A 17,714-nucleotide genomic window follows, 5' to 3' on the forward strand; every position below is an offset into this window, starting at 1 on the left:
TAGGGGAATATGGCAAGACAAAATGATCAGTTTCTGTGGAGCTTGGCAAGTTGCCCATTCAACATTTAAATCAAGACTTTGTAGGTTTAATTCAAAATCAAGAGAATAGCACAAATGTGTTTGGAGAAGTGATGAGGACAGGAAAGGAGTACATGGAGGCCCCGGTCATCTGTGCAGTTATGTGTGACATGTACCGGAGACTAGTACCTAATTTCTCTGGCTGTGTAGGAAAATAACTGCAGATGCTGGTACAAAGCGAAGGTATCACAAAATGCTGGAGTAACTCAGCGGGTCAGGCAGCATCTCAGGAGAGAAGGAATGGGTGACGTTTTGGGTCGACCCGAAACGTCACCCATTCCTTCTCTCCTGAGATGCTGCCTGACCTGCTGAGTTACTCCAGCATTTTGTGATAATTTCTCTGGTTTATCTGGAAGCCACCAATTTGCATTTTGTTTCCTTTTAGTGAACTACTGATAATCTGGCACCTTCGCAACTTTGATGCTCAACTAGAGGATGTTTTAAACTGTTGCTTGCAACTAACAGGATTTTATTTCATTTTTTAAAATTACACAGGTGTATAATAATTTTTTCAATTAATCTAGTGCATATAACAGAGCAGGAAATAGAATACTGAGTTTCAGCTTGTCAAAACACATGATTGACTCTCAATACCTTAGCCCAACTGCACTATTACAGCTCACAGTATTGCAGTTATTAATTTATTGTATTATTATATATTAATGTGTGTTATTGTGTTAACAGGCCTGTTAAGCTGCAGCAAGTAAGATTCACATTGTTCCAAAGCTGGTACATTTCGTGCAAATTGGAGGAACAGCACCTCATATTTCGCTTGGGCAGCTTATACCCCTGTGGTATGAACATTAACTTCTCTAACTTCAAGTAGCCCTTGCTTTCCCTCTCTCTCCTTCCCTGTTCTCCGATCAGTTTTACTATCTCCGACTACATTTTATCTCTGTTTGCTTTGTTGTTAACTTCTCCCAGCTAACAATGATCTATTCTACATTTTCCTTGATCTCTTTTCCCTTTGTCCTATTTTTACACCTTACACTTCCTTATCTATGTATCTCCCTCTCCCCTGACATCAGTCTGAAGAAGTGTCTCAACCCGAAACGTCACCCTTTCCTTCTCTCCAGAGATGCTGCCTGTCCCGAGTTACTCCAGAATTTTGTGTCTATTGACAGTCAAACACTCTTGCGATGACACCCCCATTCATTTTAGACTAAGGAGTGAGCCAGATCTGAGCCATTCTGAACAACTGGATAGCAGGTAATCTGAGAGATTCTGTACAATTATTTATACAGAATATGATGGCCTCCCCAATCCGTTATGACAGTATAATACCTTTTTCTAATATTTTTGCTACTCAAGGAGAAAAGTCCTGAATTCACTTAAATATCTTGACAATAGACTAGCGACCTCTTTTCTCTCTTGTGAAGCTGCTGTCACATTAGCTTATTTCTGTATAGAACAGTCAGTTTTCATTACTATGATTCAAATAATTTTTGGTTGATTAACATGGTCTACTAATTGCTACATCTTTATATTTGATTGATATAATTTGTGAATTAGACAGTCATCTGTCTTGACTAATATAATTGAACAACAAGTAACAAATTGGTTGACTCGTGATAAATATTTTGTTTCTCTGAAGGTTGACGGCTCCAATTATTTCTTGGTTGCTAATTGTGATATTGCAAGAAGAAAAATCATAATTGCCTGTCAGAGATAGCACGTCACATACAATCATTCATTATCTGTGCTAATCTTACCAAATAAATTATGATATATCAAAATTCTATTTTTTTTTTAAAGTCCAAATTTATAATTTACACAGTAAAGAATAAATGTACTTCAGTATAGTTTAAATGCAAATGTACTTGTGTTTCAGTCTGTGGCTTCATGGGGAAGGCACTGATACAACATACTTAAGTATGTACATGTTTATACAATTTCATTAATGAAAAGCCATTATTATAGACAGAATTTTTAATTTCTTTGGAAGTGACAATGGCAGTGAATTCTTGATTCCTGTGACTTTGTGCTTCATAGTTTATTTACTTATGTTTAAAGTCGACCAGTCTTAATAATCAATAATAAAACAGCAGCTCTGGATAGGCAAGTCTACTTAAAAGTTTTCCACAAAACTTCCTGGGAATAAACCAGTTTTCCCATTTCGCTGTAATGTGCCTTTGAACCATCCATCTTCCCGTTTCTTGTGAACAAACACTACATCGCCTTCTTTTAGTTCTATTTCAGCTTCACTCTGTGGGGGATAGGGAACAAGTACGCGATATCTGCCAAAAGACATAAATAAAATTCGATTAGGAGTCGCTCTTTGCTCTGCAAAAATAGCAATTGCAATCTTACATCTATTATATAATTTGTTTGAATAGCTGGCTTAGCAATTTTCCTCTTAGCTTAAGTTGCCTTTACCATTTAATTTGCACCCAAGCTATTTATTGGTTTAGAAAAAATATATTATATTTCTAAATTAAATGAATTCATTGTAGTTTCTGCGAAAATGACACTTGTTCTCACATTAATGCAAACTGGTGTGAATCATTCAGTCAGCTGTTGTGTTACAGATCCAATCTGGCTATTTTTTCAGAAATGTTATTTTGACCAGAAGTGTGCTTTTAAAAAATAAATATCTATAATCAGAAAACAATGTCAAGTGAAACAATCATTGAACTACAGAGCCCATGAATTAAAAATATGTTCTTTGTTCAACCTCACTGGAAAATCATTGAATCTTCTTGTAATAGCACAACTATTGCAATCTTGCTACAGATCCAACTCAGACAGTTGGATTTCTTTTAACACTTGCAAAGGATCCAAAGAGAAAATAAATAAGATAATTATAAACTTGTGAAGATAGACACAAAAAGCTGGAGTAACTCGGCGGGACAGGCAGCATCTCTGGAGAGAAGGAATGGGTGACGTTTTGGTCTCAACCCGAAAGGTCACCCATTCCTTCTCTCCAGAGATGTTGCCTGTCCCGCTGAGTTACTCCAACATTTTGTTTCTATCTTCGGTTTAAACCAGCATATGCAGTTCCTTCTTACATATTATAAACTTGTCATCTGATTGTTTAGTTGAGCTAAACAACTAAATGTTGTTTTGTAATGAATTTCTGGCAGTGACCATCATAATTTCTTGCAACAGGGAGCTTGATTAGATTTCTTCACAAGATCCTTTAAACAAGACAAGATCTTGGCCTTCTCTTTGGGACTTGATTGTTAGCAGTATTTGTGCTGCACAAGAGCCCAGATTAGGAAGAGCGCAAGTATCATAGAGTAAAATTAGTAAAGGTTACAGACTTAGAGTTACAAGGGAGTGAAGCCCCTTGACTGAAAATCAACTTTACACTTTACATTTAGAAATAGATGCATCTTTGATCATTACTATACTTTTCATTGTAAATCATATCATTCTGTAATTTTTTTTCAGATTCACTTACGTCCCTTATTTAAAACAATAATGTGTATGGGTAGTAAAATGAAAGCTGTAGGACCTAAAAATGAACCGTAACATTTTATTCAAATTCTTACAGTACATCTGTTATGAAATTCCTAAAGGTATAATTAACACAAATCATTGTCAATGAAGAATTATCATCTTAAATACTGTGGCTTTATATTATTGTTAAAGAATGAGTCACTCCACATTTCTCCCCATTGTGACTATTCCTTTTCATTTCAGATAATTAATCTTATATTTTCTGCTACATTTGTTAATGATACGTCCAAGTCCCTAGAGCAGAGGATTGATCAAAGCCGTACTGTCAATAGTGAAACTGATTCCCATCCTCTTGAGTAAGCAGAAAATAAAGCTTGGAATCTATTCCGAGGACCAGCATTGGAAATGTTCCATCATCTTGTCAGCTCCCGGATAACACTGTGTTCTTAGTCAAAAGAAACACCAGACAGATTGCACAAATTATGGAAAACGTAGCGCAGCGGTAGAGTTGCTGCTTTACAGCGAATGCAGCGCCAGAGACTCAGGTTCGATCCTGACTACGGGTGCTGCACTGTAAGGAGTTTGTACGTTCTCCCCGTGACCTGCGTGGGTTTTCTCCGAGATCTTCGGTTTCCTCCCACACTCCAAAGACGTACAGGTATGTAGGTTAATTGGCTGGGTAAATGTAAAAATTGTCCCTAGTGGGTGTAGGATAGTGTTAATGTACGGGGATCGCTGGGCGGCACGGACTTGGTGGGCCGAAAAGGCCTGTTTCCGGCTGTATATATATGATATGATGATATGAATTACGACTGGGGTCAATATAATTTCCCACTGCTACATAATTCCTTTTGCACGATTCATATATTGATGCCCTCATTCCTCCAGTCTATGTTATTTACATCCCGCAGACAGCAATACTTCTGTGTGCTCTTTGTATCTTGCATGTGGTTGGAAAGTAATGGCAGCAATTTAAGACATCGACATAGAGGCGAATTAACTGTTTGCCACAATCAGAGTCGACAATGCATAATATTGCTTTTGGACAGTCGATGTAATGTGCTGAGATGTATGGTGTCTGGTATTTCCACCTCAAAAGAATGCACTGATTATTTGAACCAGTTTACATGAACCTTTTCTGATCACAAATTGAAAAACATGAATTTATTTTCATTCAAGTGATGAGGGCATGGCTGTCAAGGCCAAATCTGTACTAATGCACTATAAATATACACACAACACCACAAGCTGTATTATAATAAGTGTGAAGCCATTACCAGGAGATTAGTTTAGTTTAGTTCAGTGATACAGCAAGAACACAGGCCTGTCAGCCAACTGAGTCTGTGCTGACCAGCAATCACTCATACACTAATTCTCGCTTACACACTGGAGACAATTTACAGAAGCCAATTAACCTACAAACCCGCACATCTTTGGAGTGTGGGAGAAAACCAGAGTACACGGAGAAAACCCACGTGGTCACAGGGAGAACGTGCAAACTCCACACAGACAGCACCCGTGGTCAGGATCAAACCCAGGTCTCGGAAACTGTAAGGCAGCAACTCCACTGCTGCCCGTGCAATAGTCTGACATTAGGTAGAGTTCTCATCATATGCAGCATAACTGCTGCAATGTATAATGTCACTTCCTTAAAATTCTGTGCAACACAAAGTCTGTCCAGAAATTTCATTAAAAACAAAGTTGACAATATTTGAAGGATGTTGCATTCTTTATTAATCTACAATTATAGACATAAAAATTTATGGTGCAAAAGTAAATGATTTGGTCCATTGCATTCACATTGGCTGACAAAGCCATCCAGCTTAAAATCCCGTCTCGGCTCATGGTACACCGCTTTAAATATTACAGTCCCTCAAGTGTGCAGTGTTTTTTATAAATGAGATCAAGGAAGCAGGTTCCAGAACTCATCATCCATTGGGAGAAAAAGTAATTCAACTCCACTCCAATCTATTACTGTAAATATAGTTCCACCTAGTTAATAATCTCTCTTGTCCTCTCATCATTTATAACTCAATTAAATCTCCTTTCAACTTTCTCAAAGAAAATTAATGCACCTATTTATTTTTTAAGGATAGCATCAATCCTGCTAATATCTTCATAGATTTCCCCTGTACTCTCCCTAATTTTATTGCATTGTTTCTGTTATAAGGTGACCACAGGTGTTGGGGTGACTCAGTGGCGCAGCGGTAGAGTTGCTGCCATACAGTGCAAAAGACACTGGTTTGATCCCGACTATGGGTACCGTCTGTACAGAGTTTGTATGTTCTCCCTGTGACTGTGTGGGTTTTGTCCAGGTGCTCCAGTTTCCTCCTACATTCCAAAGACGTGCAGGTTTGTAGATTAATTGGGTTCTGTAAATTGTCCCTCGTGTGTGGGATAGAACATAGTATTGTAACTGTGACGTGAGTAGTGTCCCTATTTCTATGGTATTGTCCTTATCTCCCTCATACGATCGTTTTAAACTATATACTATTAAGAACAGTAAATAAAAAACATGAATTTATTTTCATTCAAGTGATGAGGGCATGGCTGTCAAGGCCAAAGGACTAATGCACTAGGTTCCTGTCTAGATAAAGCAGAGCAAATGTTGCTTTAAATTATGTTGGACATAGGCTACTTTGTGGTGGGGGAGGGTGGGGACTGGGAGCCCCTATTAACAAGAATGCAACAACCAGCAGTGATTAAATGTAACTGCACACAGAATAGTTGGGTCTACATTTAATGTGGTTTTGGATGATTCAGTGCAAGTCTTGATTGAAATTTCACTCATTTTAATGAGTGTTGAAAACAAAAGATTGGTTTCAGCAGGACATGATTTATGATGTTTTGTTCCAATCCAAATGACATTGCTTACAAATGTTTTTACTATCCTTATTCACAAATAGTACACGGGCAGAAAAATATTTTATAACACCTGAAGATCTGCTTTTAAATGTCCAGAAAGCTAATGTGAGGTATTTTGGAAGTAGGAATTTTCAAATGTGGCAGAGGATCATTTTTATATAAGTAAAGATCATGACATATATATTATATTTGATCATTTATAGGGCAGCACAGTGGCGCAGTGGTAGAGTTTCTGCCTTACAGTGCCACAGACCCAGGTTTGATTCTAGCTACAGGTGCCGTCTGTACGTAGTTTGTACATTCTCCCCGTGACCATGTGGGTTTTCTCTGGGTGCTCCGGTTTCCTCTCATATTCCAAGGACATACCGGTTTTTAGGTTAATTGGCTTCTGTAAATTGTCCCTCGTGTGTAGGATAGTGCTAGTGTACGCATGATCGCTGGTCGGCGTGGACTCGGTGGGCTGAAGGGCCTGTTTCCTGCCTGTATCTATCCAGAGCATGAGGTATAAAAGCACATTTAACATGTATTTTAAACTTCAATGTGTCATTGTTATTTAGTTAAAGACACCAAATAATCAGCGGAATGTGTAATAAAGTAAACACTAATTGCTGAAGTTACTCAGCGGGTCAGGCAGCATCTCTGGAGAAAATGGATAGATGACATTTCGGGTAGGGACCCTTCTTCATACTGATTGTAGTAGTTTTAGAGATAGTAGTAGGAAGAGCGGGGAATAAAAAACTGAAAGTGAGAAAAGGCAGTACAAATCAGGGTCACCATCAGATGACCTCAGGCAAAGGGGCTCCCTGATAGACAGATTGTTGTATGACACAGGTGTGACCCCAAGAGGGATACCTAGTTGTGAACTGTGAAGCTAGTTAACGGACTGATTGATAAATAATATATTTTTTAAAAGCTCTGTAAATTATATTATTATGTACCCACCTTTCACAAGGAAGTGGTTTGAGCTCCGGACGGATTGCAACCATGGAGGAGCATAGCTGCCTTGTGGGAGGAGAAATGGAAAAGTTGGAATCCAGAGAGCCCGTTTTCCTGTGCAATGGCTCCATTCCCATAGCTCCTTGCATTTCACTTTCTAAAGGGCAAGATCCAGCTCTGCCGTGGCTCGAGACTGGAGAAAGCCCAGGACCCATCGCTCCCTGCATGGTGTTCTCTGCTGCTCCCTGCTGAGGATCGTGAGTTGGAGACACAGATGGAGGGGAGCGGGGCTTCTTCTTTCCTGATGCTCCTGACAGAAGTTTCAAGAGTCCACTTTTCTTCTCTTTCTAAAGTAAACAAAGAACTTTTCTTTAAGAAGCCACCCAAGAAAATACAATGCAGTAGCCCATTTGAAAACCCACAGCAGCCAGTGCTGCAATTGCAAACTTCCATCAATCTGATTAAATTAAATGCTGAGTCAAGAGTCAAGACTGTTTTATTGTCATTTGTCCTAAAACGGAACAATGAGATTCTTACTTGCAGCAGCACAACAGATATATAAACATATTACTCTAGAAAGCCCATAATAAGAAACAACAAAAATTCAGTATGTTAAAAAAAACCCAACAGACAATAGTAATGCAAAGTTAAAAATAATGTCCCCAAGTCAATATAGTTTGGAGGCTATTTTAGCCTGATGGCTGTAGAGGAGAAGCTGTTCCTGAACCTGGATGTTACAGTTTTTAGGTTCTCTCCTTTCTTCCTGATGGCAGGAGTGAAATAAAAGTGTAATCAATTAACCAGGAGCCTGGTGGATTCAATCCCTGATGAACCAAATTAGTTCACATTTTTCTATCACCAGCTTTGTTACGAATAATATATAGCACTGTTAAACTCTGTGTACACCAGTTACATAGAATGCACCTCCCAATGTGTAAAATGTAAAAACTGTATTAAGTATGGCAGGGCTTGGTTTTTACTTGATTAAAACTACAACTACAGGTATGGATGTTGTTGAAATACTATATGTTTGTAACATGGGATGGGTTAAATGTTACTATATATATATATATATATATATACACACATATATATATAAATATACACACAACACCACAAGCTGTATTATAATAAGTGTGAAGCCATTACCAGGAGATTGGTTTAGTTTAGTTCAGTGATACAGCAAGAACACAGGCCTGTCAGCCAACTGAGTCTGTGCTGACCAGCAATCACTCATACACTAATTCTCGCTTACACACTGGAGACAATTTACAGAAGCCAATTAACCTACAAACCTGCACATCTTTGGAGTGTGGGAGAAAACCCACGTGGTCACAGGGAGAACGTGCAAACTCCACACAGACAGCACCCGTGGTCAGGATCAAACCCAGGTCTCGGGCACTGTAAGGCAGCAACTCCACTGCTAGACCACTGTGCTGCCCGTGCAATAGTCTGACATTAGGTAGAGTTCTCATCATATGCAGCATAACTGCTGCAATGTATAATGTCACTTCCTTAAAATTCTGTGCAACACAAAGTCTGTCCAGAAATTTCATTAAAAACAAAGTTGACAATATTTGAAGGATGTTGCATTCTTTATTAATCTACAATTATAGACATAAAAATTTATGGTGCAAAAGTAAATGATTTGGTCCATTGCATTCACATTGGCTGACAAAGCCATCCAGCTTAAAATCCCGTCTCGGCTCATGGTACACCGCTTTAAATATTACAGTCCCTCAAGTGTGCAGTGTTTTTTATAAATGAGATCAAGGAAGCAGGTTCCAGAACTCATCATCCATTGGGAGAGAAAGTAATTCAACTCCACTCCAATCTATTACTGTAAATATAGTTCCACCTAGTTAATAATCTCTCTTGTCCTCTCATCATTTATAACTCAATTAAATCTCCTTTCAGCTTTCTCAAAGAAAATGAATGCACCTATTTTTTTTTTAAGGATAGCATCAATCCTACTAAGTATAAGAAAATAACTGCAGATGCTGGTACAAATCGATTTATTCACAAAATGCTGGAGTAACTCAGTGAAGAGAGGAGGAGAACCTACTAATATCTTCATAGATTTCCCCTGTACTCTCTCTAATTTTATTGCATCGTTTCTGTTATAAGGTGACCAGAGGTGTTGGGGTGACTCAGTGGCGCAGCGGTAGAGTTGCTGCCATACAGTGCAAAAGACACTGGTTCGATCCCGACTACGGGTACCGTCTGTACAGAGTTTGTATGTTCTCCCTGAGACTGTGTGGGTTTTGTCCAGGTGCTCCAGTTTCCTCCTACATTCCAAAGACGTGCAGGTTTGTAGATTAATTGGATTCTGTAAATTGTCCCTCGTGTGTGGGCTAGAACATAGTATTGTAACTGTGACGTGAGTAGTGTCCCTATTTCTATGAGTCCGGTATTGACCTTATCTCCCTCATACGATCATTTTAAACTATATACTATTAAGAACAGTAAATAAAAATATATTGTCTAGTTTTGTCGATTCCACTACGTTCCAAATTCCCTTGCTCCAAAACTTTAGAAAATGAATTTCTTAAATCTTACGTTTCCCGTCTCCCCTGAATCTATTTCAGGTACCCATCTTCTTGCCATGCTACGTTACCTCATGCCAGTTATATGAGCAAAACCTTTCTTGTAACCATATTGGACTTAGCGTGTAGGAAGGAACTGAAAATGCTGGTTTAAACCGAAGATAGACACAAAATGTTAGAATAACTCAACGGGTCAGGCAGTATCTTTGGAGAAAAAGCATAGGTGACGTTTCGGGTCGAGACCCTTCTTCAGACAGAGGGAAACTAGAGGTATGAAAGGGTATAAAGAACAAAAGAATGAAAGGTATCAAGGCTTACTAGGATGATCAAGGAAAGGTGGAGCCCTCAATGGTCCATTATTGGCTAAGGATGAGGTGATAACGAGGGGGGTACGAACCGTGAAACGAAGCAGGATGACAGCGAAACTGCTAGTTCCTTTCTCCGATCTGCCTTGCCCTTCACTCTAAGTGGAACGTGCGTACCTTGACCTCTTACTATCACACTTTTAAAACCATTCCATATTCCGGGTATTCTTTTGCCTGCAAACAATTTACTCCAATCACCTTTTGTAAGTTGCTGTCATAAGGTCATAAGGGATAGGAGTAGAATTGGGCCATTTGGCCCATCAAGTCTACTCCGCCATTCAATCTTGGCTGATCTATTTTCCCTCCTAACCCCATTCTCCTGCCTTCTCCCCATAACCTCTGACACCTGTACTAATCAAAAATCGATCTATCTCTGCCTTAATATCTTCCAATACCTGTCTAATACCTTCAAAGTTAGCGTTGCCCCAATTTTGAACCACACACTGACAAACACACCCTCGTGTGGGAAATGCTAGAATTGTCCTGGATGAGGTATCAGGGGTACTGGCATTGGATCTTGGCCAAGTAGTTACAGATTTCTGACATAGAGTCTTCAATCTGAAACATTAGCTCTCTGGTTCTTCCCACACGTGACCTGACCTGCTGAGTATTTCCAGCATTTTCTGTTTTTCAGTTGTGGGTTTAAATACAATTAAGATTGCAGGCATTAGCACCCAATTGTGACAGCACTGGACAAAATCTTGATCACTATTAAACTGCTATAGGGAAAGCGAATGAGACTGGTGTAATCACTGTAACAAAATAGATTGATTACAGATTGCAAATATTAATGAAATTTTAGTTTGTATTTAAAATTACATGTATTCTTCACATTGTTCCCTGAACGTGTATATTATTATAAATTACTGCATGAACATAATTGCCATCAGTTCACATGCAGCACAATTCAAACAAAGCATATCATATTTGAGTAATCATTGTTTAAAATGCAGACTGCTGAGGGTAAATGATATTCACCCAACTATGGCAACACTCTGAAAGACAAAGGCCCCTTATTTACGACTTGCTAATGCGCAGTTAATGAAAGGTTGCTGGATGGTAGAAAATTACGTTGGGTCATGTTAGGGATCTTGGGTTCAGTTCTAATCTCCTCAGAGTCACGCATCACTGCTCCATAATAATTGGATTTTCCCATTTTCTGCAGGGTATTCAGAAAGGGGGGGGACAAAGTATTAAGCGTTATTTTGTGAGAGTGACTGTATTTATATCTCACGTATGAAGAACTTCAAGCCAAGTAGTCTTTCTCTCCTAGCTAAAAAATGTCAGCAAGCATCGTCAATTTTGCAATTAGAGCACAAATATTTTGTGATCAGTTTCTAAGACCTTCCTCTCTTCGCCAACTTAAATATTCAATGAAATATTCAGGAATTTGGAGCACAGATGTTGACCTTCCCTGGTTCTTTCTAGAATATTCCACCGAGAAACATTGAATAGAATGTGAAAAATTAATCCAATGATAGACTGCTTTTAAAAGTAATCTCGGTAATAGATTGGGAAAATTGGACATGTGGCAACTGCATTGTAATACTAGTACTTCCTAATAAAGAGTCACCCAATGTTGGCTGCAAGTTGGACCATTAGCTTAAATAAAACCAGTAGTACCGAGGACAGCAACAAGTGGAGAAAGCCTGTGAATATGTTTAGTTTAGTTTAGTTTAGAGATGCAGCGCGGTTACAGGCCCTCTCTTTGCCCCATCGAGTCCCCACCGACCAGCGATCCCTGCACACTAACACTATCCTACACACACTGGGGACAATTTACATTTATACCAAGCCAATTTACCTACATGTACGTCTTTGGAGTGTGGGAGTAAACCGAAGATCTCGGAGAAAACCCACGCAGCTCATGGGGAGAACGTACAAACTCCGTATCGACAGCACCCATAGTCGAGATCAAACCCGGGTCTCCGGCGCTGCAAATCGCTGTTGAACAGCAACTCTACCGCTGCACCACCATGCCTGCCCTAAATGTGATTTATTTCTGGATTTCCCATTGCTTATTTATCAACATAATTCACATTGAACAAATAGCTAATTGTGTAACCATTGTGCAAGCATTGCCAACTCGTACCTCCAGACAAAGCCCTAGCACAAGGTTTCCTGGATCACCCACGCTCAAAGCACTGGCATCAACTGGATCTGATCCTAGTCAGACGTGCCGCCCTCAACAACGTTCTCCACACACGCTCCTACCACAGTGTGGACTGCGACACAGATCACTCCTTGGTGTGTTGCAAGATCAGGCTACAACCAAAGAGGTTCTACTATACCAAGAAGCAGGGGAAACCCCGCATCGATGTCAACAAGATGCCCCATCCAGACCTCTAGCAACAATTTGCAGAGGCTTTTGAGAGAGAACTTGGCTCCTCGTGTCCTGGAGACTCTGCAACAGAGAAGTGGGAAACTCTGCGGGACACCATGCACCACACAGCCTTGGCTAGCTTTGGGAAGAAGATCTTAAAGACATACAACTGGTTTGAGGCCAAGTCGACCGCAATGACTCCCGTCATCAAAGCCAAGCACGCCGCCCTAGCTGAGTACAAGCAGTCAGCCAACGAGAAGAACCTGCAGAGAGAAGTGACTGCAACAACTACAGAGGCATCTCCCTCCTCAACATCGTCGGCAAGGTCTTTGCTCGGGTCATCTTGATCCGCCTGCAGAAGCTGGCAGAACGTGTCTACCCAGAGTCAGCGGATTCTGAGCTGGAAGGTCAACAGTAGACATGGTCTTCTCCCTTCGCCAGCTCCAGGAGAAGTGCAGAGAACAGCGGATGCCCCTGTATATTGCTTTCATTGACCTCACCAAGGCGCTCGACTTCTTCAGCAGAGATGGCCTATTCAAGGCTCTCCCAAAGATCGGCTGTCCACCAAAACTGCAGAGCATGATAAAATCCTTCCACATCAACATGAAGGGGACAGTGCAGTTCAATGGCAGTTTCTCGGAGCCCTTCGACATCCGCAGTGGCGTCAAACAAGGCTGCGTCCTCGCTCCCACACTCTTTGGGATTTTCTTTGCTCTGCTCCTGAAATATGCCTTCGGCACCATGACAGAGGGGATCTACCCGCGTACTAGATCAGATGACAGGCTCTTCAACCTCACCTGCCTCAGAGCCAAGACAAAAGTACATGAAGCTCTCATCAGAGACATATTGTTCGCCGATGACGCGGCAGTTGTGTCCCACACCCAGCAGGAACTACAGTCACTAATGGACCGCTTCTATCGGGCTTGCAAGGACTTCGGGCTGACCACCAGCCTGAAGAAGACGAACGTCCTGGGGCAGCGCCTGTCATCACCATCGATGACGACGAACCCGATGTCGTCCATCAGTTCACGTACCTCGGCTCCACCATCACAACAACCTCTCCTTGGACACAGAGGTTGACAAGAGGATCGGGAAGGCAGCCACAACTCTCGCTCGCCTCACAACTCAAGTGTGAACCAATCCAAAGCTGACAGTGAAGACAAAGATAGCAGTCTACAACGCCTGTGTCAACAGCACGCTGCTGTACGGCAGTGAGACATGGACAACATATGCCAGACTGGAGGGAAGACTCAATACCTTTCACCTTAGAAGCATCCGTTGTATCCTGGGTATATCCTGGCAAGATAGAGTGTCCAACGCTGAGATTCTGTCTCGCGCTGGCCTTCCGAGTATGTACACTCTACTCAGGCAGCGCTGGGCCATGTCCACCGCATGGAGGATGGCCGTATTCCAAAAGACATCCTCTATGGAGAGCTAACATCTGGGAGGAGAACCATCGGCCGCCCCCAGCTACGTTACAAGGATGTCTGCAAGAGAGATTTGAAGGCGGTCGACATCGATGTGGAGTCCTGGGAGAGCCTTGCAGCTGACCGCACGAGGTGGAGAGGTACCCTGAACCAAAATCTCAAAACTTGGGAAGAGAAACTGATGAACGCAATGGCAGACAAGTGGGCACGCAGAAAGGTGCGCAGCAACTTCAACAGACCAGAGTCCACGCACAAATGTGACCTTTGCGACAGAGACTGTCACTCCCGCATTGGTCTCTTCCGCCACAAGCGACGCTGCTCTAGCCAAGGTGTGGAGCAAGCAGCCAACTAGGATGCATCACCCATGGTCAGCCATGACCGAGGGGGCTAAGAATTGAGAAAATATAGTACAGGACCTCAATCTTCTCATGTGCCTCCACAAAACTGATTTTAAGCCAGATACTAAAATCTCGGCAAAAGGGATGATTTTTCATTTTAAAAGGCCTCAGTGAAGTTGCCATGTGGCTGGGGCTTAATTATCAAAATCCCCAGGGATTTCACCAAAACCATAATGCACAACCCAAGATTTGGCCTGTAGAATTCAGCGATCCCAACACACTAACTCTATCCTACACACACAAGGGACAATTTACAATTTTACCAAGTCAATTAACCTACAAACCTGTACGTCTTTGGAGTGTGGGAGGAAACCGGAGCACCCACGTGGTCATGGGGATAACATACAAACTCCATACAGACAGTGCACGTAGTCAGGATCAAACCCGGATCTCTGGCATTGTATGGCAGCAACTCTAACGCTGCCGCTGCGCCACAGTGCCGCTGTTTATAATAGTACAAGTGTTCAACAACAGTTGTAAGTTGCACCTAAAGCTGTGATTTATGTTGGTACACGAGGAAATGTGCCATGTGTGACTTGTGGCACCATTGAGAGCAAGTCTGTTGTTGTCAAAATGTCAGCCCTGCTAATGTAAATTGTGAATAATGTAAATTGTTCATAAGTTCATAAGTGATAGAAGCAGAATTGGGCCATTCGGCCCCTCAATTCTACACCATTCAATCATGGCTGATCTATCTTTCCATCTAAACCCCATTCTCCTGCCTTCTCCCCATAACCCCTGACACCCTTCTAAACAAGGGAGACAGAGGAACTGAAATTTGCATTAGGCGAGAAATAGTATTGAGTAGACTGATGGGACTGAAGGCTGATAAATCCCCAGGGTCTGATGGTCTGCATCCCTGGGTCCTCAAGGAGGTGGCTCAAGAAATCGTGGACGCATTGGTGATCATTTTCCAATGTTCAATAGATTCAGGATCAGTTCCTGTGGATTGGAGGGTAGCTAATGTTATCCCACTTTTCAAGAAAGGAGCAAGAGAGAAAACAGGGAATAATAGACCAGTTAGCTTGACATCAGTGGTGGGGAAGATGCTGGAGTCAATTATTAAAGAGGTAATAACGGCGCATTTGGATAGCGGTAACAGGATTGGTTCCAAGTCAGCATGGATATATGAAGGGGAAATCCTGCTTGACTAATCTTCTGGAATTTTTTGAGGATGTGACAGGTAAAGTGGATGTAGTGTATCTAGACTTTCAGAAAGCCTTTGATAAGGTACCAGTAGGAATGCAGGGAGGTTGGTGAGCAAAATTAGAGCATATGGTATTGGGGGTAGGGTATTGACACGGATAGAGAATTGGTTGGCAGACAGGAAGCAAAGAGTAGGAATAAACGGGTCCTTTTCAGAATGGCAGGCAGTGGAGAGTGGAGTGCCGCAAGGCTCGGTGCTGGGGCCGCAACTATTTACAATATATATTAATGATTTGGATGATGGAATTAGAAGTAACACTAGCAAGTTTGTGGATGACACAAAGCTGGGTGGCAGTGTGAACTGTGAAGAGGATGTTAGGAGGTTACAGGGTGACTTGGACAGGTTGAGTGAGTGGGCAGATGCATTGCAGATGCAGTATAATGTAGATAAATGTGAGGTTATCAACTTTGGCGGCAAAAAGGAGGCAGATTATTATCTCAATGGTGTCAGATTAGGTAAAGGGGAAGTGCAACGAGACCTTGGTGTCTTTGTACACCAGTCACTGAAAGTAAGCGAGCAGGTACAGCAGGCAGTGAAGAAAGCTAATGGCATGTTGGCCTTCATAACGAGAGAATTTAAGTACAGGAGCAAAGAAGTCCTCCTGCGGTTGTATAGGGCCCTGGTGAGACCACATCTGGAGTATTGTGAGCAGTTTTGGTCTCCTAACTTGAGGAAGGACGTCCTTGTTATTGAGGCAGTGCAGCGTAGGTTCACGAAGTTAATCCCTGGGATGGAGGGACTGTCATATGAGGAAAGATTGGAAAGACTAGGCTTGTATTCACTGGAGTTTAGAAGGATGAGAGGGGATCTTATAGAGACGTATAAAATTATAAAAGGACTAGACAGGCTAGATGCAGGAAAAATGTTCCCAATGTTGGGGGAGTCCAGAACCAGGGGACACAGTCTAAGAATAAAGGGGAGGCCATTTAAAACTGAGGTGAGAAGAAACTTTTTCCTCCAGAGAATCGTGAATTTGTGGAATTCTCTGCCACAGAAGGCAGTGGAAGCCAATTCACTGGATGAATTTAAAAGAGAATTAGATAGAGCTCTAGGGATATGGGGAGAAGGCAGGCACAGGTTACTGATTGTAGATGATCAGCCATGATCACAATGAATGGTGGTGCTGGCTCAAAGGGCCAAATGGCCTCCTCCTGTACCTATTTCCTATGTTTCTATGTTAATGAGGAATCCATTTTGCCTTAAAAATATCCATTGTCTTGGCCTCCACAGCCTTCTGTGGCAATGAATTCCACAGATTCACCACCCTATATGTTAGGCAATCTAACCTTGGATAAATTACTGACGTGCAATTTGTGCATTAAAAATCAGCAATAATTGTTTCAATTTGTAGGCTTATGAAACTGCTGATAAAAAGTTGCTGGAATGGTGCGGTTCTGCATTCTAGCCAGTAGGTGGTGCAATTGAGTGAGCTGTAAAATCTCAAGCCCAACTATTGTCATTTAAAAATGTTCAATTCATTAGTAGACCACAGAAAAAAATCCTAGTATGGATATAACAACAGATTCTGCATGGCCAGTATACATTTTACGATGAATAAAATTCACAAGCAACATGCCATGGAAAGTGAATATACTGATTGGATACATACCCAACTAAAGTATATTCATTATATTAACTATATTTATCACATTTTTTAAATTGAAAATAAACTGGTTCCCCGGGGAATGCCCAACTCAGAGTTTGGTCTGCAGGAGGCTCTATTCCCAACTATAGTACAGCTGAAGATAGACACAAAATGCTGTAGTAACTCAGCAGGTCAGGCAGCATCCCGGGAAAAAAGGATGGGTGATGTTTCAGGTCAGAACCCTTCTCCAGATTGAAAGTATGTGAGGGGGGACGGGGAAACTCGAGGTAGGAAAAGGCTCAAACAAATCAGGGCCGGCAACAGATGACCAACGAAGGGTAGATCCCATAATGGACCATTGTTGGCTGGGGAAGAGGTGACAACGAAGAGATACAGGGATGCGAACAGTGGAACCAGTAGGAAGACGAGGGTGGAGGAGGGGGGAGGGAGGGAATGCAGGGTTTACATAAAATTAGAGAAGTCAAAATTATACTGCTGGGTTATAAGCTGACCAAACAAAATATGAGGCACTGTTCGTCCAATTTGCATGTGTCAATCTCACAGTGGAGGAGGGCCAGGACA

General features: G+C 41.5%; 1 protein-coding gene across 4 annotated transcripts in view; it reads right to left on the bottom strand.

Annotated features, from left to right (window-relative positions):
• Positions 1-421: 421 nt before the first annotated feature.
• The window catches only part of LOC144595265 (E3 ubiquitin-protein ligase SH3RF3-like), a 258,681-nt gene continuing 241,388 nt past the window's right edge, over positions 422-17,714 (bottom strand). For all 4 annotated transcript variants that reach the window (XM_078402549.1, XM_078402551.1, XM_078402550.1 and 1 more), the window contains 2 exons: positions 7,288-7,628; positions 422-2,315 (listed from right to left, as the gene is read on the bottom strand). In XM_078402549.1, coding sequence (XP_078258675.1) covers positions 2,147-2,315; positions 7,288-7,628 — 510 coding nt within the window. In that variant the 3' untranslated portion in view covers positions 422-2,146. The remainder of the gene's footprint in view (positions 2,316-7,287; positions 7,629-17,714) is intronic.

Source organism: Rhinoraja longicauda, chromosome 7, assembly GCF_053455715.1.
Source record: "Rhinoraja longicauda isolate Sanriku21f chromosome 7, sRhiLon1.1, whole genome shotgun sequence".
Taxonomy (NCBI): Eukaryota; Metazoa; Chordata; class Chondrichthyes; order Rajiformes; family Arhynchobatidae; genus Rhinoraja; species Rhinoraja longicauda.